Source organism: Spermophilus citellus (genome assembly GCF_964194105.1).
Source record: "Spermophilus citellus genome assembly, chromosome: 16".
In the NCBI taxonomy this organism is placed as follows: domain Eukaryota; kingdom Metazoa; phylum Chordata; class Mammalia; order Rodentia; family Sciuridae; genus Spermophilus; species Spermophilus citellus.
In genome coordinates this window covers 71,450,479-71,474,164 of record NC_138196.1, presented here as the reverse complement: position 1 = coordinate 71,474,164, position 23,686 = coordinate 71,450,479, and the positions used below count along the sequence as shown (strand labels likewise).

At 41.1% G+C, this 23,686-nt stretch overlaps 1 protein-coding gene across 6 annotated transcripts in view; it reads left to right on the top strand.

The window, feature by feature from the left end:
• Positions 1–23,686, top strand: part of PSD3 (pleckstrin and Sec7 domain containing 3) — a gene marked incomplete at its 3' end in the record, with an annotated part of 568,898 nt that overhangs the window by 215,695 nt on the left and 329,517 nt on the right. For all 6 annotated transcript variants that reach the window (XM_081269548.1, XM_081269547.1, XM_081269545.1 and 3 more), the window contains one exon: positions 16,177–16,285. In XM_081269548.1, the coding sequence (XP_081125674.1) occupies positions 16,177–16,285 (109 nt within the window). The remainder of the gene's footprint in view (positions 1–16,176; positions 16,286–23,686) is intronic.

Here is a 23,686-nt window from a genome sequence, read left to right as displayed (position 1 = left end):
TTAGCTCATACACTCTCTCTTGAAAAGCCATGGCTCATGAGGATGATTTACAAGTAGAAAGGGACATTTCCCCATTTGCCCAGTGCTGCTGTCCTCTAGCTTTCTGTCGCTATGACAAAATTCCTGAGATAAACAACTTAAAGGAGGAAAGATTTCATTTCGGCTCATGGTTGCAGAGGTGCCAGTCCATGGTTACTTGGATCTACTGATTTTGGGCCCCTGTGGTGAGGCCAGGCGGGGGGTGGTGGAGCAAATCTACTCACCTCAGGGTGACCCAAAAGAGAGAGAGGGAGTCAGAGGGAGGTGACAGGGATAAGATATTATGCCCTCTGAGGACGTACCCTCGTGACCTACTTCCTCCCACTAGGACCCGTCTCCTAAATATCCACCCTGTCCCCTCAGCTGGGAACTAAGCCTTCAACACAGGAGCCTTGGAGGGACATACCAGATCCAAACTATACAAATTCTTTTCATCACCTGGTCCAAAAGCAGTTTTTAAGGCTTATTGAGTTGTTCCCACCAACTGTCAAATTTCAAAACTGGCGATGAAAGCAACTAACTACATCAGTTGTAAAATACCACAGTAAGCCAAAACCTTAACTTGTCAGTCTGGTCCCTGGGTCCTTTGTGGTTGTCATTTGTGTTGCAGGGATGGTGGAGGTGGCCAGAGAGGAGTGTGCCTTGTTCCTTGATGTCAGCTGTTGGGTGCCCTATTTTCTGCCCTTATTCTCTGCCCAGAATAAGTCAAGAGAGCTCAAACCCCAGTGTGTCTGTCAGTCATCTGAGGGAGTTGGTCCAAATGCAGGTCCTCCAGCTGCACTCCAGGGATGGAGCCGTGGGCCGGAATGGCCCAGAACCATCTGCAGCCGTCCACGTGCACCCAGGTGACCTGTGCAGCTGACGGGTACACACACCGCTCTAGAATGTTTGCTTGCTGTGTGGTCTTTCTCTAGTGTGAGTCACAAAGACAGTCCTTGTTTATCACTGGCTTCTGAGGGCCAGGCTGACACTCTCAGGGTTTCCAGAAGCAACTTGATGTTCCCAAAGAGGTAATTGGTCACATGAGATGCAGGAGTCTTAAAAGTCCTGAAAGAATTATTTACTTTTTTAACAAACTGTTTTTATTGGCAATTGACAAATTGTGGTTGTATACGTTTATGGGGCACAGAGTGATGTTAGGAAGTGAAGTAAGCCAGGCATGGAAAGACAGATACTACATTTCTCACTTCTATGTGGAATTTAAACAGTGGAACTCGCAGCAGAGTGGAAGGGTGGTGTGGGGGTGGACAGGGTCTCAGACTGGAGGAATGAGGTGGTTTTTGTTTTGTTTTGTTTTGTTTTGGGAGTGGGGAGGATTTATTGCATAGCTTGGTAAATACGGTTTATAATAGTTTATTATACATTTCCAAATCGCCAAGAGGATACATTTCAAATGTCCTTATTTTTAAATATGATAAAATCTGAAGTGATGGAAATATTAAATGGCAAACTGAAAGTTTTTCAATTTAGAAAGTGTAAAAATATTTTCTTTTAGCAAGCAGTTTGTTTCTGAGAAATTTATTCATTGTGTCGTACATTGAATAGTTTGTGTTTTCAAATATTCCTTGCAATTTGCTGGGCACAGTGATTCATGCCTGTTTCCCTGTGACTTGGGAGACTGAGACAGGAGAATCTCAAGTTCCAGGACATCCTCTGCAACTTAGCAAGGCTGTAAGCAACTTAGAGAGACACTGACTCAAAATTAAAAATGAAAAGGACCGGGGATGTGGCTCAGTGGTATTAAAAAAAAAAAAGTGAATAGTTTGTATCTTTTTAAGAGCTAAAAATGTATAATGAGTGGGAACTTTTTCACATTGCAGGTAGTGTGAGAATCCTGACAATAAATAATGGAGATCTTTGGAAATCAAAATCCAGGTCACTGTGTCAGTTTTTTTTCTTTCTTTCTTTTTTTTTTTTTTTTTTTTTTTGGCAGGGGGAGGAGTACCAGGGATTGAACTCAGGGGCACTCAACCACTGAACCCACATCCCCAGCCCTATTTTGTATTTTATTTGGAGACAGGGTCTCATTGAATTGCTTAGTGCCTCACCATTGCTGAGGCTGGCTTTGAACTTGTGATTCTCCTGTCTCAGCCTCCCGAGCTTCTGGGATTACAGGTGTGTGCCACCACACCCAGCTTTTTACCTGCTGACTGCCCACCAGGACTTACCTGAAACTGGGATGCAAAGAATTTGTCAATGGAAAATTGGGCAGTTAATGCATCTGCCTCGTTAGGACATTTTGAAGAAATGACTTGACGGTCAACCACTGACAGAGGTATTCACTGGGGCATTCAATAATATATGTCATTTTCTATGTAATTTTAAATTAAAATAAAAATTTGATGAAAAAACTTAATCAAGATCATAGATAATTAGTATTTTTTGAGAATTACTTGTTTTTTTTTTTTCCCCTACATTTATTTCAGGATTTGATGTTCTCCTTGGTTGCCCCCTTTATAGAATTCACAGACGTGTGTCTTATAGATCCTTTTACCCCAGCTCATGCTATAATGGGCCTCTGTTAACAGCCAGAGAGAACATATGTGGTATCATCTGGTTAGGATTTATGTCCCGTATTCCAGCTCTTCAGATTTTCTTTGTGATACCAAACTCATGTTTATTTGGTGTTTTTCAAGAGGCATGTACTTGTTGGAGGTCTTTTGCTTTGGTGAAATTTATGTGGGCCATGCATTTTCTTATACAAAGTAATGCAAAATTCTTTCTAATATTTCCTGTGTTATTTTAGCTTAACTTACAACATGGTTTTTATGTGTTTCAGAATGATTATATTTGCCTGGAAGATTTTTTTTCCCTTCACACATGCAGATTGAATAAATGACTAATACTATGGGAAGAAAAAAGAATATTGTTTCAATTGATTTGACCACTTGCATAACTCCTGAGAAGAGAAGAAAATTATCATAGTGCTCTTACTTTAATCAAGAACAATCTTTTTATTTTATGTCTCATTTGTAAGATTTAGTCCTAGATATTATATATTTTAATACGATATATAGGAAATACCCAGAGGTGACTTTTAAATTAAAGGACATGTAGACAGAGCAAACTCAGGTGAGAAGACACTTACATTCTCATGATTCCTGCCTTGAATTCACATTTATCACTTGTCAAAGTGCTGAGTGATTTGTTTCTTAACAATTTACAGTGGTTTTAATTTTTTTTTCAGTAGGTAGTGGAACTTTCAAAGTAACTAAAGACACCAAGATACTTTGCAAAGCAGTTCTAGGGAAATAAGATTGATGCTTAGTTTTCATTTATATAACTTCTTTCCAGGACTTCTGCTAAAGTTTCAAGTTTTTTTCAAAATAATTTTTTAGTTGTTGATGGACCTTTATTTTATTTATTTATATGTAATGCTGAGAATCGAACCCTGTGCCTCACACATGCTAGGCAAGTGCTCTACCACTGAGCTACAAACCTAACCCTCAGATTTTTTTTTTTTTTTTTTGTACTAGGGATTGAACCTAGAGGCACTCTACCAGTGAGCTATATCCCTAGCCCTTTTTATTTTTTTATTGAGAAACAAGACCTTGCTGAATTGCTGAGGCTGGCCTTAAACTTGTGATCCTCCTGTCTCAGCCTCCCTAGCTGCTGGGATTACAGGTGTGTGCTACTATTCCTGACTCAAAGCTTTTTTGAGGTTTCTGAGCTTGTAAGGATTCAGCAAAGACGTTCATCTATATAATTTGGTTGTTAATTTATGTACGTATGTATGTATGTACATATGTATGTTTTGCTATTTTGCTTAGGTTGACCTTGGATTCCTGGTCTTAAATTATGGCTGGGAGTAGAGGTTGCTTGCCACCTGGTAGCAAAAGCATTTGTTGAACACCTACGTGAGCTTACAGTCCTGCCTACTTTTTGTGGGTCTTGTTTTGATTATTCTCAATACTTGGCCTCTTCCTTTTTTAAAAGACTACATAGAAGCAGCGTTTATGAATGTGATTTATTCAAAGTCTGCTTGATTCCCCGCAAGGGGTCCTAATATGCTGCACTGACTGAAAGTTCTTTGACTCTTCAGCCTTCCCTCTGGTCACAGAGCGTTTTCAAGTGCTGTCTGCATGTGACACTCCAGTGTCCTGTCTGGAGTCTGGAACTAATAAGCAGCTGTGGTCAAAGGCTACATGATGTTGGTTTTTATTTTTTAAATATCGATCTTTAATAGTGTCTTTTTCCTTTATGAATTTTAAATATTATCGGAAGCACGCAGGTCCAGAGCCCAAGGAAGGCAAAACAGGTCATGAATAGGCAAAGAAGAAAGGTGAAGTGAAAGCTTGTGTCACCAGGACCATGCATTTGCTGACAAAGGTCTCACTCATCTGTCACGGCCAATTGTGAAAGGGTGGGAAAGGTGGAGGAGGATATATTGTTCATTAATATTTGGTTGTTGATTTTCTTGTAAATTCTTTCTTATAGCTCTCCAACTCTTTAGCCACCTGGTATCTTAGTGAAGGAGCTGTGAGGAAAACTTGGTCCCTGTGTCTTATGTTTGTTTTATGGGAGGCTGAATTATAAATGAAGGCTCAGCCTCCTAGCTCCTAATTTTCTATATCACATTGCAAAAACAAAAAAACAAAAACAAAATAAACAGCAACAAACAAAAAAACCCAAGCAGCTATCAACATTTGTAAAGAGCCCTCATGCCTTCTGAGTTCAGAGTCCTGCCCTGGGCAGGCACAGATCCCAGACAGTGGGACATAGTCTTTGTATGTGGTCAGAAGAGAGTTGAAATGGCTCCAAGATGAGGGAATGGAAGGAGGCTTTAATTATAAAGCCTGTTAAAGGCAGGCTTTCATGTCCTTTCCACTGGGTCCCATGCACGTCCACTGAAGCCACCGAGGTGATGTTGTGGCTCTTCTTTGGAGCCCCCTGTCACCTCCCATTAGGCCATCTGCCAAGACTCCAGGTTGGAGGAGCAGCACACTGTCCATTTCCCTTGTCCCAGGGGGGCTGCTTTCAGGAACCAGGCTGAGTGGATAGACAGCAGCTGGTGGGGAGATGGGATGGACCTCTGGGGGCTTTCATTGTGCTCACATGTTAAATACAGGCTGGCTGGCGGCAGGGTCTGGTGACAACGGGCTCTCTTTTTGCCCATGTTGTCTTATCCTCCTGGTTCACTTTCTGCTTTGCCCTTTGGTTTTGGTGCTAAACTTTAGGATTAAAGGTCTGAGCTGCCCATGACCTCTTGTCTCCTGGCTCTTTTTTGGCTTCTCTACTCTTGAGAGACTTTCTGTCCCAGTTTTGCTTGACGCTGTTACTGTCTTTTGGGGGTATCTGCCCAGTTGGCCTGTCAGGGGAATGGGGGCTGACACGGACCACCCCTCCTGCCCAAGCCCCTGTAGCTTGTCCACTTGTTTACATGTAGGCACTGTCAGGTATATTTTCCAAGGGAAAAATGCACATTAGGATTTGAATCATCCTCTTTCTGGCAAAGAAAAGTGAAAGAATGAACAGTTTTGTTTTTAGGCAATAGAAATTTCTTAATTATAATGGGAAGTCTTAATTATAGTAGAGGAGCACAGTGTATTTGCATGAGCTGCACTAACAGGGACCCGCCTAGGTGGAAAGGCAGATTACATGTTGGTCTTGTGATTATCTCATTAGCAACTCATTGGCACTTGAAAGCCGCAGAAGTGTGTTTAGGGGAAAATACGAGTGCAGACTCACCGCGTTTTATGAAATAGATGCAGAAATAATTGCATGTTTGTATGCATCTTTCTAGGTCTGCATCAGTTTCCTTTGGCTATTGGAACAAGCATACTTCAAACTCGGTGGCTTAAAACAACAGATTTATTCTCTATGGTTCCGGAGGCAGGAAGTCGGAAAGGAGTCTTAGGATCTCAAATTGAGGTGCCTGCAGGACTGCGGCCCCTGCGGAGACTCGGTTTTCTTGCCTTTTCCAGCTGCATTCCTTGGTTCAGGGCCAGGCCTACATCTTCAACGCCCAGGGCCGAGCATCTTTTCTCTCGAGTCCATCTTTCTGTGCATCTGTCACATAACTTTCTCCTTCTGTTTTCTCAGGACACACTTAGGGGCCAACTTAGATAATCCTGGATAGGCCTGCCGTGTCCAGATTTTCAAAGTCTGTGTCATGTTAGGTGATATTCACAAGTACCAGGGATTGGGACATAGACGTCTTTGCTGGGGGCAGTGATATTCCTGCACTGCTGGGGGCGGGGTGTGGGGGGTAATGTAAGAGAGAGTTTGAGGTTTAAATTCTCTAGTTCTGTCCTCTGAGCTGGCCTCCAGGATGGCTATACCCCAATACCAATGAGCACTTCTAATGTTTAGGTCTTGGATCTAAATTATATTCTTCAGTAATAGGAACCAGGTGTTTTGTGTTTAAAAGAAATGGCTCATTCTGAAATCGAACCCCTGTCTCTTACCCTGCACAAAACTCAAAGTGGATCAAGGACCTAAGCATCACACTAAAGACCCTGCGCCTACTAGAAGAAAAAGTAGGCCCAAATCTTCATCATGTTGGCTTAGGAACCCATTTCCTCAAAAAGACTCAAAGCACAGAAAGTAAAATCAAGTATCAATAAATGGGATGGTTTCTGACTAAAAAGCTTCTTCACAGCAAAAGAAACAATCAAGAATGTGAACAGAGAACCTACAGAAAGGGATCTGCCCCTCAGATACAGCATTAATCTCCATGATATACAAAGAATTAAAAAATCTTAACACCTAAAAACAAAACAAAACAAAAAAACCCCAAATAATCCTCCAAATCAATAAATGGGCAAAGGAATTGAACAAGCACTTAACAGAAGAAGAAATACGAATGGTAAAATATATGAAAAAATGTTCAACATCTCTAGCAATTAGAGAAATGCAAATTAGTATACTATAGTGACGCAGTCACATCAATGTTTATAGCAGCTCAATTCATAATAGCTAGACTATGGAACCAACCTAGGTGTCTCTCAATAGATGAATGGATAAAAAAATGTGGTATATATACTCAATAGAATATTACTCAGTTTTAAAGACGAGTACAATTATGGCATTTGCCAGTAAATGGTGGGAGTTGAGGAATATCATGCTAAGCAAAATAAGCCAATCCCACAAAACCAAAGGCTGAATGTTTTTTCTAATATGCAGATGCTAATTCACAATAATGAGGGGGCACTAGGGAAGAATAACATTAGATTAGATAGAGGAAAGTATTGGGAGAGGAGGGGAGGGGATGTGGAGATAGGAAAGTTAGTGGAATGAAACAGACATTATTACCATATGTAGATATATGACTACATGACCAATATGATTCTGCAACATGTACACTCAGAAAAATTAGAAATTATATCCCATCTATGTATGATATATCAAAGTGCATAAATGTATTCTACTACCATGTATAACTAATTTAAACAAATAAAAAAATTTAAAAAAACTATACTGAGATTTCATTCCAGTCAGAATGGAAAATTATCAAGAATATAAGCAACAATAAATGTTGTTGAGAATGTGAGGAACAAAGGTATTCTCATGCATTGCTGATGGGACTGCAAATGTTGTAACCACTATGAAAAGCAGTATGGAGATTCCTTAGAAAACTTGGAATGGAACCACCATCTTACACAGTTATTCCACTCCTTTGTCCATATCCAAGGGATCTAAAATCAGCATACTACAGTGATGCAGCCAATCAATGTTTATAGCAGCTCAGTTCACAGTAGACAAGCTATGGAACCACCTTAGGTATCTTGCAACAGATGAATGGATAAAGAAAATGTGGTATATATACACAATGGAAGATTACTCAGCCATAAGCAAGAATGAAAATAATGACATTTGCTGGTAATTGGATTGACAGTGGAGAATATCATGCTAAGTGAAATAAGCCAGTTCCCCAAAACCAAAGGTCAAATGTTCTCTCTGATATGTGGGTGCTAACCCACAACAAAGGAGGGTGGGAAGGGGAAGAATAGAAGTTCATTGGATTAGACAAAAGGTAATGAAGGGAAGGATGGCAGCAGGGGAATAGGAAGGACAGTAGAATTAATCGGACACAACTTTCCTATCCTTGTTCTTGGACACATGACCAGGGTAACTTTGTATCATGTACAGTCACAAGAATAGATCCTAATTAGAATAAGTTAAATTCCATGTGTGTTTAATATGCCAAAATACATCCTACTGTCATACACAACTAAAAAGAACAAATAAAAATATGGCCCATTCTAAGATGAGTGAAAAATACCAGAGAAGCTTGGAGCATCCTGTTGGATCAGAAGTACAGATGTGCTCAGAGAATAGTGGGCATCTGTCACAAAGACACAGAGGCCAGCTGAAGGGGTTCCCACTAGCCCAAACTGGGCAGCTTCCGTGCTGAAATCAAAATGATGAAAGTCGTGAATTATAATCCATTGAACAATGTAGTAGATTCAGCTCATATTGATAAAAATAAATTCATAAGTTGAAAATTTGGTAAGGAACAGGATATTCGTATAATTTCTGAGTATCTTGCCACAGCATGGTGATTAATTACAGTGAGAGACAGTTTGACAGTGCAAAAGCGTGACCGATCAAAGCAAATCTGATCAGTCACAGAACAAATCGGAGATCGCGTGCCACCTGCTAGGAAGCAAAGAGCAGAATAGCATGACTTCTGTGATACTCCTGTCAAGGATGCATGACCTGAATTGGATCACCAGGAAACAGATAAACCCAAGTTGAAGAGCATTCTAAAAATCAGGGGCATGTAATTTTCAAAAAACACAATAGCCATGAAAATTAAGGTATAAGATGTAATGTAGTAGCAGGATCTAAATAACCAGTTGGAAGTTTTATCCTTCACCGTTGGAGGGTTTGGTTAGGCAGTCCTTAGTGGATGCTGACTTAACTATTTCGATCTTTCTTGGGCTAATTGTAATCCTAGGCCAGTTGTAACTCACATTTATATCTCCTGTCTTCCAGAGTGCTGCCTTCTGTAAATTGGGCTGGGGCTGGGGGTGGAGGTGTGAAGCTAAGCATTTTAACATCTGCATATTAACACTACTAAGCTGCACGGAATCCTGTCTCCTGTTAATCTGGTGTCCTTATTAGAGATGTTCTTTGAAAAATCTCTTCAGTTGTTTGAACATGGTGGCACTTGCCTCTAATCCCAGCTACTTGGGAGGGTGATGCAGGAGGGCCTCAATTTTAAGGTCAGCCTGGGCAACAAAGTGAGGCCTTGTCCCCCAACCCCCAACTATAAAAGGTCTAGGGACATAGCTAGATAAAATAAAAGTCTGTTCTTTTACCTGGGGAATGGAGGTGGGATTTGGGGAGCTAACTGCTTGATGACCACGTCTTTGAAAGAGTCTTTCTTTTTCCTTACTTCCCAAGTTTACCAGGTGCCTCCGTTTCCTTGGCTGTGAGTATCCTGTGGTCTGGAGTAGATCAGCTTTGCTTTCTCCACATTTTCCTGGGGTCAGTTATCATTAGACCATTTGCTTACAAAATGTCGTCCTGTGTCTCTTCTTCTCTTGATGGTGGGTTTGAGCATTTATAAGAAAATCTTTTTACTATGCTTTTAACAGTTTTGGAAGAGAACAAATGTAGATGAGTCTGTTTTGCCATTTTACTCAGAAATAAGCAAGTGATTTTCAAACACTTTTTTTTTTTTGGCACGGATGTTTCCCTCCGCAATAAAACTGATACAGTACCTGAATATATAAAAGAGAAATGGGCCGTCATGGTTGAAAGGTAGTGTGGGACGGAGGGAGCAGGAATCCTGCTTAGTCTCCCTGAGTGGATCTTTCCAGCCACCCATCTCTGAATCTTGCCGGTTTGGGCTAGAATTGAATAATTCACCACCTTTTCTAACTTTGCATCTCTTTGAACCCATGTTCCCAGTGTGGACAGGTGCAGGGGGACACCCCCCCCACCCTTGACTTAAGTTACCTGTTGATCCAGACAGCTTCCCTTTTGCCCTCATGCACTGCCTTCGCCTTCTGCCCTAATGTGTTAGTTTACTGGGCTTCTGTTGCCAGGGACTGCAGACAGTGGCTTACCCTCCAGGTGACAAGTGGCTTACCCTCCAGGTGTCTGCAGGTTGTTTCTCCTGTTCTTAAGAGGATATCAGACCTAATGGATTGAACCAGCTCTGGTGACCTCATTTACCTTAATTATCTCTTTAAAGAGCCTGTTTCCAGATGCAGTCACATCTGAGGTCCTGGGGGTTAGGACTTGAGCATGCGCACCCTGGTGGGGGGACACATGGCAGCCTGTAGTGCCTGACCCTTGCATTTGAGGGGATCCATGCACCGTGTCCAGTTTCTGGCTTCTGCTAGGTGATGGGGGCAGATGGGATTCAGCAGGATCAAGTGTGGAGTGTGAATATTGGAATTAAGTGTTCGTTTTGAGGGAGTTGTGAGATATTATTTTCATAGTCTTTAATTTAGCTTTTAATCTTTTCTGGCCCAAAGCTCTTTATAATACTCAACTGACTGATTTAGAGGCTCTCAAATCCTCTGAACATCATTTTGAAATTGAAATAATTAGAAAACCAAAGAGCAGACTTCCAGCCCTGCGCTCCACACTCAGCTCCCCACCCCGCCCTTCCCGCCTCTGGCCCCATCCTTCCCTTTCTCAAATCTACTGAAACTTATTTGTACTCCTGAAATTTGCAGGTAACACTCTGCTTTGTCCTCTTGATTTTTCTTTTCATTTTTTTTGTAACTAATGAAAAAAATCATTTTACATCGTTGTGTTTCTCTTGTGTATAAAATTGGTGATTATAATGAGGAACATGTTGTGAGTTGGATAGTGTAAGTGAAATTCTTTGTCATTTTGAAAAGGGATGTCATAGGTAAGGGTGAGATTTTGTTTGTCCCGTCCACTTAACGGTGGGCTTGTGTCTGTCTGTACAGGGTATGTGTTGGAGATCATGCCAATATTTATCGTCTTATCACAAGGGGAAAGTTGGGCATGTTTGCTTCTTGTGAAATATCTGTGGTGGTAGTTCAGTGTGGAAAAAATCTCTGTGTTTCAGAATTAGAGGGGACTTTAGAGATATATTTAAGTATAGGTCGAATAACTCTTCTTTGTAACGCTTGGGACCAGAAATATTTTGGAATTTGAATATTTTTGGATCTTGGAATATTTTCATACATACACACACAGATAGATATAGGAAGATAGATAGGACCTCAAGATTTGTAGACCCCACATTAACATTTAGGTTTCATATGCATTTTATATACATGGGCTGAAGGTAATTTTCAAATGCTCTTGCATTTTGACTATGACCTGTCAGAAGATGAGATTTGGGTGTGAAATTTTCTACTTGTAGCATTGGGCCCGTGCCCCAAACATTTCAAATTTCAGATTTTCAGTTATCAGCAAGGAATCTGAAGTCCAAAGATAAAGCATTTGTGTGAGATTGTGTGAGAATATCAAAACTAGGATTTAAATCCAGATCACATGCCTGGGGTCCAGATCAGTTCATTTTTAATTTTTTTTTTCTTTTCTCTTTTTGGCGCTGGGGTTGGACTCAGGGCCTTGTGCCTGCTAGGTAGGCCCTCTACCACCAAGCTGCATACCCAGGCCCATTCCATGCTTACGAGATTTATGTTCTTAAAATGGCAAACACAAAGAACATATTTTATTCCATTAGTAGTACAGAATGAAAATGTAGTGCTGAGTTATGTGGGACTTTCATCAAGTTGATTGTTTCAAGTATAATTTTTCAAAGACCTGCAAAAAGTATTGCAGAGATGTGTGAAGATTTACAAGACTTGGCAGGGGAAGAGCAAGCTATATTAGCAGGGCTCACCACTGTAAGAATAACTCATGTAAGCAGAATGAATTTTATTTTGTTTAGCGAGGCAGGGAAATATTATTCATGCTTTGATTTGGGCCTGAATGTTGGCAATGTAGGGTTCCTTGTGGTTTCCAAATACAGAGTGCTTTGTTAGCATGGAGACCTTTAGTGTATTTTCCTCCTAGATAGATCAGCCTTTCAAAAAGTGATTCTCTTCTGCAAGAGTGCTTTAAACCCTGCTTCCTTCACTCTCCAATTTTAGCACCTGCAAGACTAGTTAGTATGCAGGGTGTGAGCTGAGGATTAGCATTTGTCTTTTATTTTATTTTTGGGGTACTGGGGATTGAACCCAGGGGTACTTTACCACTGAGCTACATCCCTAGCCCTGGTTACTTTTAAATTTTGAGACTGTGTCTTGCTAAGTTGCTGAAGCTGGCCTTGAACTTGTAATCCTTCTGTCTCAACCCCACAAGTCACCAGGATTACAGGTGGGCCCAGTGAAGGCCTGGATTGTGAGTAGCTTTTTAGAAATATGGAGTCTCCGGCTCCCTCTCAGAGTGACTCAGTCGCTAGTTTAACAAGATTTCCAAGTGATTCTCAAACAATAAAGTATGAGAAACATTGGCTTAGAGCTGTGATTCACAAAATATGGTTCCTGGACCAGCAACATCAATGTCACCTGTAAAACTGTTAGACAATTGCACTAAGAATATAATAGAATTAAGTAGGACCACTGTGGATCTATTCCTGACGGTGCACCTCAGGAGCATGGACTTTTTAATAAGTGCTGTGGGGGATGCTCATTCATGTAAAGGTTGAGAATCACTCTAGAGCAAGGTGTTTCAGTTTGGACCATAACCCTTGGGAGAGGTGTACTTTAAATTATGACCCAGTATAGACACACACACACACATACACACACCTCACACACACACACTCACTCTCTCTCTCTCTCACACACACACGAGCATGCAATTTAGAAATTTTATAAGACAATGTTTATTTTTCTGTGTACTCTCTACTCTGATATTTTCAATTTTATTCTGTTAAATGTGTGCTCATTAATATATATGTATGTATAAACTTATTTATATTAAAATCTGGTTGTGATCCACTAAACTAATTGCACAAGCCATGAATGGGTTGTAGTTGCAGTTTGGGAACATGCTTTTGAGCAGGTCTCCTCATCTTTATTGTACCATGGCTCCTTTTGACAGTTTGATTGAGCTCTGAATCTCTTTTTAAAGTAATGCTTTTTAAATTCATACACTAAAATTCATAGAGTTGTAAAAGAAACTGAGAGTATACTCTTACTTTAGTTCCATGGGGGATTGGTTCAAGAATACCCAAATCCAGGGATGCTCAGGCCCCTTCTGTCAAATGGCATAGTCTTATAATACTTAATACAATATAAATACTATGTAAATAGTCATTATAGTCTGTATTTAGAGAATAAAGGCAAGGAAAAATTCTGTACAGCTTCAGTGCAGATACAACCAGTTTTCTATGTATTTTCGATCCATGGTTGAAACTGGATGCAGAACCTGTAGAAGGGCTGACTCTGTGTTGGCTACCAAGATATTAAATTTGTGACATGAATTTTTTTAATGATAACAAAATTTAGTGGTGAATCTGTTTACTGCTCACATTTTAATTTAGGGATGAGTATGAATGACGTCTCAAGAGATCTGCTATAACTGTCACATAACGGTGCAAACAATGGATTTTTGTTGGAGATAAAGTTATAGCTACTGATACTGGGATTTGTTGTTGATTTTTTTAAAAATAAATTTTTTAGTTGTAGTTGGACACAATACCTTTATTTTAATTATTGATTTTTATGTGGTGCTGAGGATCGAACCCAGGGCCTTGTGAGTGCTAGGCGAGTGCTCTACTTCTGAGCCACAACCCCAGCCCTGTTGTGGATGTTTATATTTGAAAAAGCAACTGCTGAATTTCATTAGCAGTGAGAATAAAGGTGTGATTTTTTTTTTCCCCTCCCTCATCCAAATGTGAAAGTGTCAGATCTACTGATGGGCCCTCCGTAGACCTGAAGTTACGCACTCACTCAGGAAGAAGCTGTCTTCAGAGAGCAGTACTCACACTTTAAATCCAGACTCTAAAAGACAACAGATGGTCTTCCTGGAATTGCTTAAAACTTTTGCTTCTGAGAGGGCATTCCTTTCCTCTGCTCTAGCACCATGTAATGAATGTCTTCTTTAACATGTTCCTTTCTGTTGTTTTAGTGAGGTCTTGGGAGGTTACCTGGAAGCCTATGCCCAAGATGCCAATGACGTTCCTTCTCTGGTCTCCCTTATGTCCGTATATACACCCAGTGTCTCAAGCCACATTCCTGGGAGTCATCCTCAGCATCACGGGTTCTGGATTTAGACTTCATGGATTTGGGTTGGGGATCCATGGACTTTTGGAGCATTTGATGAGAGATCCTGTGTTTTACATTGGGAAGATTTTTGTGTTTGGTGCCGGCCATTGAGCCCAGGGCTCCTGACTGCTAGGCCAGTGTCCTACCAGCTGAGCTGTGTCCCTAGCCCTGTGTGTTGCATTGGAACTCTGCCTTGCAGGGTGTAAATGGAGAGTGAATATTTTCCATTATAATTATCTTCAATTTCTCCCACTCCCTCATTCCTTCAAATCCAGTTGATCAGAAAATTATATAGATTTGTATGTAAGATATTTAATTCCTCCTCTTTGGCCTGTTTCTGGTGTCATCACCCTGTTCTGAGAGTCCATAGTGTCTCATTCAGACTCCTTACTAGTGTCTCCGCTTTAAAAATGCAAATGAATCACCCTATTAAGGCCCTTCAGTGACTTTCTATCAGGTTTTGATTAAAATGTCCCTTCTGCTCCTTGCCTGACACACCATGTGTTGTTTGGTCCCTATTTCTCTGAGAAGTGCTCTTTTCCTTGTCTTGCCCACTGTCTGGCTCTTCTGTGGCTACCTGGGCCTTTTCTCCTCTGAGCAGTCTCCTTCCCCACCTTCAGGCTGTGCCTGTGGCCCTTCCTTTGCTTGGTGGGATATTGCCGTCCTCCCCAGCCTCTGGTTCTCCACTCTGAAGGTCTTAGCTCCTACCTGGGGTGGGAGCCCCTTGGCCAAGTTCCTCTTTTACCAGTCTGAAGCTCCCCAAACATGTCAAAAAATTCACTTTTCCTCTCTGTTGGGGAAAAAGATAATCAGCCTGTTTTTGTTAGCTTCCTAAAGCTAAGAAGAATGTGCACCTTTTCCAGAAAGATGAATTTTGCACACTGTGGACATTACGCAATTGTAGAGCTATTTTAAGAAATTGCTGTCTTGAAATTGTGTAGGCTAGCTCTCTGGTGATGACCTTGCTTGCCATGCGATGACGAAGTGGAACTTTTCCCTGTTCCTAGCCATCTCAGCTCCAATCAGAGAAGTCATATAAGATTTTCTTCTCCGAAGTTACTTGGTTGCTTATAGAAACCTTCATGCCTCTCCCCCCGCTAAGCCCCATTAATTTGCTGGTCAGTGATGAGGAAAGACGTCTCATAACCAGAAAGTAGAGAGAGTGTGGGGAAGGTCTGGATCCTGGGTATGTTTGAGTTCAGAATAAAAAGGCAGAACGGCTCTCTGATTGGTGTAGTTCAGATTTCTTTGTGCTTTTAAATTTCTTCCTTATCTTTAACTGGTCCTGGATTAGAGAGAAAGGGCCACTCTGGATAGTTGGCCTTTGACTAGAGCAGCCTGGAAGGAGGCCTTAGGAATTCAGAATCCTAATATGAACTGCTTTCACTGTTACCTCTATAGTTTTTCTTTCAAATAAGGGGCTTTTAGGAATTATGAAGGACACCAGGCAGATGCTCAAATTCAGGACAGTGTAACGGGATGCTTGGCAGTTCAGTTTGGGCACGGTTTGGCTGAGTGGCCTTTCTGATTATTAAAAAAAGTGATCTCTTCTGGGGAGAGACTACTTTTTTTGTTAGTGTCTTTAACAGAACCCACTCAGAAATATTTTTGTTATGAACTGGGTAATTGTAATCACGTGGGAAACAATACATTTAAAAATAAAATATAGTTTTCTAATCGTTCAAAAACAAACTTGATTTTTAAAACATCTACTGTAAATCTGCCTCACAACCAAGACAAACTCTTTGCATTTTCCTTATTCCCCTGTGTTCATAGGTATGTCTTTTTTTCTAGAGTTGTAATCACAGAGGTCTAGTTTTGTATGCTGATTTTCCCTGTTGTATTTTTTTTGTCTTTTCAGTGTGATATAGATTCTTTCCAATGTGGGCTGTGTGTGTGCTTGATTGTGCTCCTGTGAGTTTGTTTTACCATGTACTTTTGTGATGCATTTTTAATGTCATCTTTTTTTGTTCTCAATTTGTAGGCAGAGACGTTCGTTTGGGTTAACAGTGCATCAGCACATTCCCAGAGTGTTGCCAAGGCCAAATACGAATTTTTATTTGGCAGATCTGAAGAGAAGACTCCAGATACTAGTAAGTATTTCCCAACCTACTCCCCCAGTTAAAAGAACACAGTGCTTCCGATTTCTGAGTGCTTTTTCTCCACTTGTGTTACTTTCTTGTCTTAGTGAAACCTGTTTGCTCTAATTATTCATCAAAGCAATATTCCCAACGTGTAGAGTTCAGAGATACTGGATATAATTCTTTTAGCTTGTTCTCGGTAATTTCAAGTCATTTTCTTTGATTGAAGACTGCTCAGCTTCTGATATTTAAAATTTCAGGAATTAACTAATTCTCATAAGGTTATCCTTTTCCATAGTTGTCATTGTTTATCTATCACCATAATTTTTAATATTTATTTTTTAGTTGTAATTGGACACAATACTTTTATTTCACTTATTTATTTTTATATGGTGCTGAGGATCGAACCCAGGGTCTTACAATGTGAGGCCAGTACTCTACCGCTGAGCCACAACCCCGGCCCCTATCACTATATTTTTTGATACTAATTTTCAGCTACCATCCAGTATTATTAAGAAACATTTCTACAATTATTTTTAGATAGTGCAAGTCTTAACTTTGTGGCTATCCTAGCTTTTGGTTAAAACAGTACTGGTGTAGTCTGGTAACCACATTCTGGTATTTTAGAATTTAAAGCAATATCCTTCAGTTAGAAACAAGTAAGTTTAGAACAAGTGGAACTATTACTAGTGATAGTAACTGTACTAACTGTTTTACTAGATTATTTGTTATGTGCCACAGACTTTGCTGAGGACTTTGCATGTAGTATCTCATTTGATCCTCACAATCATCTTATACATTGGTACTATCTGCATTTTCCAGATGAGGAGGCTGAAATAATACCTTACCATTAGAATCACTCATCAGTGGAGTCAGGCCTTTACTCAGGCCTGCCTGACCCCACAGTTCACACTTTTAGTCAGTTCAGATAATGCATTTTTGCGGGTGTTTTCCCAAAAAGAGCAACATCAGACTTACAAATACCTTTATCAAATTTTCAGAGCATTTGGGTGTGTCCTTTGGAAGGCTGATGGGAACAGGGATGTGAGCGTACCTTGGGATGTAGATGGGAAAGTGCTGATGCACATGGATAAAAGCTGATGCACATGGTTAAGAGCCTGGGCTCTGAGCTTGACTTCCTGAGCTTGAGTCTGGCCTTGTAACTTGCAAGCCGTGCGACCTCTTGTAAATTATCCAACTTCAATTTTCTCATCCGTAACATGGATTTTGGTGATACATGTCTCAGAGTTCTTCTGGAGATTTGTTAAGTTGATATGTGAAGATCTCAGAGCCATGCTTGGTAGATAACAAGCACTGTAAAAGTCTTTCTTTCCTTTGTTATTTGTGATGATGATGATGACGATGGTGGTGGTGGTGGTGTCCCTGACCTTTGAGGCTGATGTTTAGAAACACAACCCTGATTTTTCTTAGCCGTGTCATTATCTGACCTGGATTTCTGTTTTTGGTGGACAAGGAATCTGACCTTCAGTGCTCGCTGTTTCAGTTGAAAAAGCCAAATAATAGCTGTACATTCCATCTTCAATATTACTTGGGATTATATAGTAACCTCATAATATTTGGGGATGCTAAGAAGGCAATATAACATCACCATTTAGTAATTTCTTTTAACTTAAAATGAATATTTATCATACTTCAGTAGCTGGGATCCCTTAGATAAAGTATAAAACAGCTAAAATTATTTTTAAAACTCATTCAGCTTGTATCATAGTGTCCCAATTGAGAGGGGAATGTGTTCCATTATACGTCTACAATGCTTGTCGTGTGGCATAGCCATTTGTGTTCTTTATCCTGTGGCCTAAATACCTGACTATTCTGGGCTTGCAGTTTGGGGCACTGAACACCTAGCCACTATTTCTTAGAGCATACCGATTACAGTCATGCCAAGAAGGTTTAAAACTCTTTGGCGTAGTCTTCTTAACTTAGAGTGCCATGTTGTGATTTTGTCCTGGTTAAGGTTTTTTTGTTTTGTTTTTTTTTGCCTGTGATAAAACACAGTTTTTATCTAGCTATGTAGAGACAACATCATGTCTCTATAGTGCTCTGTCTTATTACTGGGGAGATTGATTCTTTTTTACTCATAGGCTTTGAGTAGTCTTTCCTGCATTGCCAACTCAGTATGTAATACTGAGGCAAATCAAAATGCCATTTTAAAATTTGTTTCCTATTTGCTTTGGTGAACATGGGTGATGGTAGTTGTTTCTGGTGTGATGATGTTCTGCAAGTGTTAACGTGTTCATGTATTCACAGAGCAGGTACATTTAATGAGCACGTGTTACATGCTAGTCGCATGTGTGGGGCACTAGGAGGGGACAAAGAAGAACAGAGTGTGGTTCTTGCCTGGTATTTGCTTATTTTGTGATTGGGAAGAAACAGTGTGTTGGCAAATGACCAGAAGGAAAGAATGCGCACTTTTAGCTGGGCTGATGGTGGCTTCATGGAGAAGGTGGGGTGACCTTGTCTTAAAGGATGCCTAGAACTTAGATTAATAGAGCTTTGGGGATGGCATTTTATGTTGAGGGAATAGCAAGAGCAAGAGTGTAGTGGCAGGAATTATAAATTAGTTGAGGAGCTGAAAAACTTCTCGCATGGTGGGTTGCAGGCATTATTGGTGAGAGATGAGTTCAGAAATATTGCAATTAGAAAGGAGTCATGTCACATAAGGCTTTCTAGAGCAGGGTGCATTTTGTCCAGGTAGGTGTGGTGAAATGTCTGAACTAGTGTTTAAGGGAGACAAATCAAGAGGGCTTGATCTGGGCTGGGGATGTGGCTCAAGCGGTAGCGCGCTCGCCTGGCATGCGTGCGGCCCGGGTTCGATCCTCAGCACCACATACCAACAAAGATGTTGTGTCCGCCGAGAACTAAAAAATAAATATTAAAAAAAATTCTCTCTCTCTCTCTCCTCTCTCTCTCTCTCTCTCTCTCTCTCTCTCTCTCTCTCTCCCCTCTATCACTCTCTCTTTAAAAAAAAAAAAAAAAAAAGAGGGCTTGATCTGAAAACTGGAACAGGGGCAGCGGAAGCTATTGCTTACCATAGGATGGGAGCTAGATGCAAGTTTCTATGGACTTCTGGAACAAAACTCTTCATATCTCACAAAGAAATGATGCACCTTTTAATCCTTTCAAATATGTTCCTGAAGTTCCTTTGTATGGGATATTTGTCTGTCTTCTGAACCCTTTCCAGACTCAGAAGACCACAGAGGTATGTAGTAGAGAAAACAGGAAAGTGTTCCTGTTGGAATTTGAGTGCTATACATACTTCTTCCAACAGATTTTTTTTTTTTGGGGGGGTGGGAAATAGATTAAATGAGCACTGGAAGCTGTCACCGGCTGTTGATTGTTTTGGATGTTAGCTTGTTCCTGCAACTTTAATGTTCTTTCTTGATAGTGCCTTAAACTGTCCCATCTTTTGAAGAAATGGTCACTGTTGAATGCTGCCCAGCAGGCAGCCTGTTAGCCTAGTAATGGTGTGGTCAGGTTAGGAGAGGTTAGTTGGTTAATGATCCCCAGGGACACCAACGAAACTGCTGCTGATGTAGAGAGACAGGGCTTAGACTTTGCCTCTGAGCAGGGATTGAACATGAGATGTGGGTGGCAGGTTCTAGGGAAAACAATTCAGGATGCTTTGCAAGCTGTTGCTTAGTCGGGGCTTCAGTGACTAAGGGCAGGGGGTATTGGCCGGGGTCTGGGATAACCCCATGATCACTGGAAAGAGTCACTTGGCTGGCAACAAAGCTCTGCATTCTCATGATCCATTCATCAGTATGGTGAAGGAAGCGGGTGGCCATACTTCTCCAGTTTCAGTTCTTGTCACGTTCTGGGAGCTGTCCCAGCCTTGGGAGCTTTGCAAGGGCAAGAGAAGTAGCTGGTAATTGTGACTCCAGTGAGAAGGCAGGAAGTCGCTAGAGGCAGGTGACTGATCCAGGGCTAACCAGACTGACATTCATTATGGGTTGGGTGACAGTATCTGCCCCCTGCCCCTAAGCCCTGCTCATCCTGTTGTTCCTCTCTGGGTTGCTGTGCTGGGGTGATTGTTGCTTTCCTACATCAGTCATGTGGACTACACTTTAGCAGGAGGTACATTCTGTATAGACTTCTTAGACTAGCATGGCCAAAGTTGGTGGTCTCTCTCTGTCAAAATCCAGAAGAAATGTTGAGGAAGCCTTTGAAGAAGAGTAAAAGTCTCATCAGCTTGTAGGGAGGACAGGTGACCCCTGGAAGTGTGTGAGAGAGTGAAAGGGCCTCAGAGGGGCTGAGACACAGAGTCACCCTCATGTCATTAACTGCTAGCAGGAGACACAATCTCCTACATGCCTACCGAATTGATTTCTAAACTTTTTGAGATAAGTAGGAGGAGAAAATGAGCTTCACAGATTATTAAAGAACCTGCCTCAAGGTACATAGTTGAGATGCTTTAAAAGATTGAAAGTCCAGTCTCCGATAGCCTCTGGGAGACCCAGATTCCAAAGAAGTCCTCTTATCCGTGAGGCAATCCGTAGAATGAGGGTATTGGATGGAGTGAGTTAAGATGGTGCCCTCGGGGGTTACAGAGTTGTTTGGAGATTTTAAAACTTCATAAAGGGCCCCAAATTTGCCTTTTAGAGTTTGTGTGTGTTTTGGGAGCTCATAGACCATCAGAAAGGACCCCTCGCTACTAACTGGGCTGCTGCAAAGTACGTGGGGTTCCTCTCAGTTTATTGAAGGCCAAGTGTCTGTGGCAGTGACAGAGCATGGGTCCTGGCCTTCGTTAGGTACCTGAGGACAAGTTACTTAATCGCCTCCCTGTAAAATAGGGGTCATGGCAGTGACCTCTTCATAGGGACCTGGGACTCAATCAGTTTTAGGTGTCAGGAAGCCAGTTTTTGTAATCAGGCTAGGAGAATATTTGTGTTGGAAGAAATACTAGAAATCACCTTTGCAGTGTATGGAAGAGGAAACTGAGGACTCAAGAGAATGGAATAACTTGCCCCCCGACCCAAACTCTTTTGGCAGATGTGGGCCCATCATCTCGGTTTCTTGGTTCTGAATTGGTGTTTGGTGTTTTATCCTGCAGACTCCTGTGGAAAGACAGACTCAGATTGGCAGGGTTTAGGAATCATAGCCTCCCCACCACCCCCAAAGAAACTTGCTGTAGACGGTTGTGTTGTGGGAATATAAAATGAGAATAAATGGGTTCTGAGGGGGTCCTGTAGGGTTCTTCTGTGGGTTAGATACTTAGATACTCAAAGAAGAAGGAAGAACTGCTTTCATATTGTCATCCATCTCCCGCCTTCACCTGGACTGATAGGATCCATCATTGCAAGATAAAATCATGGATGGAGACCAGCGGGGAAGTCGTAGGAAAAGTGTCATAATTTTAAGATTCTGTAAAGATTGGACGCCTCTGGCTAGTTTTCAAGATAGCACAAGTGCAAAAGCTTTTAAAAAATGCTAGTTTGTTTTGGAGGGAATTTACTCTGAATGGTGCTATATGAACAGATCTTGCCTCTGATGATTTGTGGCCATGAGTCTGAATGAGTAGCCAAGGTGCTCATTGGGCTTAGATATAAATGGATTCTGGAGAATGTGATTTGAAAAATACTTCATGTCAGTGTTAAGAACTGGCCTTAAAATATAGAGTGAATTGTTATGTACGAGACTCCTGGAAGCATAATGTTGTTTTCGGCAGAGTTGATCAGATCAGGATTTCTGAACTGTTTGTTGACATTTTATGTTGGAAGTCTGACAAGTGGCTTGCGTCTATAATATACAGAGAACTGTTTCATCTCAACTATAAGAAGGCGGAGAATCCAATGAAAACAGGAAGGAGGCAAAAGATTTGAACAGACGTTTCTCCAGCGAAGACGCCTAAATGGCAGGAAAACATGTGAATGGATGCTCAGCATATTTCATCCTTAGGGGGATGGAATTAAGATCACAGTGACACATCACAGCACATTCCTAGAATGGCTAGAATTAAAAAGACCCCAATAGGGTTGTTGGTAAGAACTTGTAGCCACTGGAACCCTTGGTCCTCTAGTGGTGAGATGTATGTGGCTCAGTATTTTGAAGAACACCTAAGAAGTTCAACAGGTGTCTTTTGGTTGTCCTTTGCACTACCTGGCTATCTGTTCCTTGATGTTTGCTCAAGAGAAATGAATCATGCCTGTGCAGACTTGCACACCGATGTTCATGGCCTGCTCTTAGGTTCCACTGTTTGGAAAATCAAGCAGATTAGGGATCTTTTGTTCATACTTTTTTAAGAAAATAGGTGACTGAAATGAGAACATGACTTGCACAAGTGGCACATTTTGCATGGTGCATTTCAAAACTCACACTCTCTTCTTTAGCCCTGAGACCTTGGCTTAATACACAGTGTGCCCTGGGCTTCTCTTTTAAAGGAGAAGACCTTTGAGCTCTGACCTTGGGAACAACAAAAACAAAGTCTCTGACAGGAGAGAAAGAACCTGCACCCAAGTCTTTGGCTGGGAATCATGTGTTGATCTCGTCATTGTTAATCATTTTATTATTTGTCATCATTTTAACATTTGTTGTCATTTTATCATTGTTAATCTTTTTGAATGAAATTATGATGTCAATATCATACCAAAGGCACAAATGGAAATTTAAATCCAAAGTGGAAAACCAGAGAATGATTAAGAGAGGGGGATGGAAAGGTGCAGTTTTGCCTTCTTAAGACTGTGTCAGTCCACGGCCAATGTTTTATAAGTTCTTTGAAGTCATTTATATAATTTTAAATGTGATAGTCAGTCAATATATTCACAAGTAATGGAATTTTAGAAAAGTTTTCCGTCATACTGATAGAACGATCAAGGTCTGTTTCCAGTATTTTCTGAGTCTTGTTACATGTTGTTTTTTGAAATTTTTGGTCTACCTCTTTGTCCTTTCTGTTTCAGACATGTATTGTTTCTGATAATTGCCCAGATTTTCAGTTTTTTCGGGGTTAGAGATTTCAGGCCATGGTCTGAGTGTTGAAAGGTTTTGATAAGGTGATTCCTATCGAAACCCCTGTTCAGTGTGAGTTCTGGATGTCTTCAGAGACATCATGCAATGTGGCAGATTGAGCTGATGAACAGGGGGAAACAGCAAACCTTCGGTAGGTAGGTGAGCTTGCAGGAAAGGAAAGGAGGCCCCTTGCTAGGCAAAGAGGAGGCAAACTCGGTGTGAAGTGGGAACAGACCCCTTGCTAGGCCAGGGGAAGGGTTTTTACCCAAACTGGAATAGTCCCGATGGCCTCCTGACTCCCAGAACAGAAGTGGGAATTAAGTGTGAGCAAAACTGGGGGGCATCCATGAGAAGGGGGCTAGAAGAGCCGGGTGTCTGCTTGGAGGCTGGCAGACAGGACACTGGGGCTTGATCCTACTGGCTTTTTAGAACTATGGATTGAAACCCTAA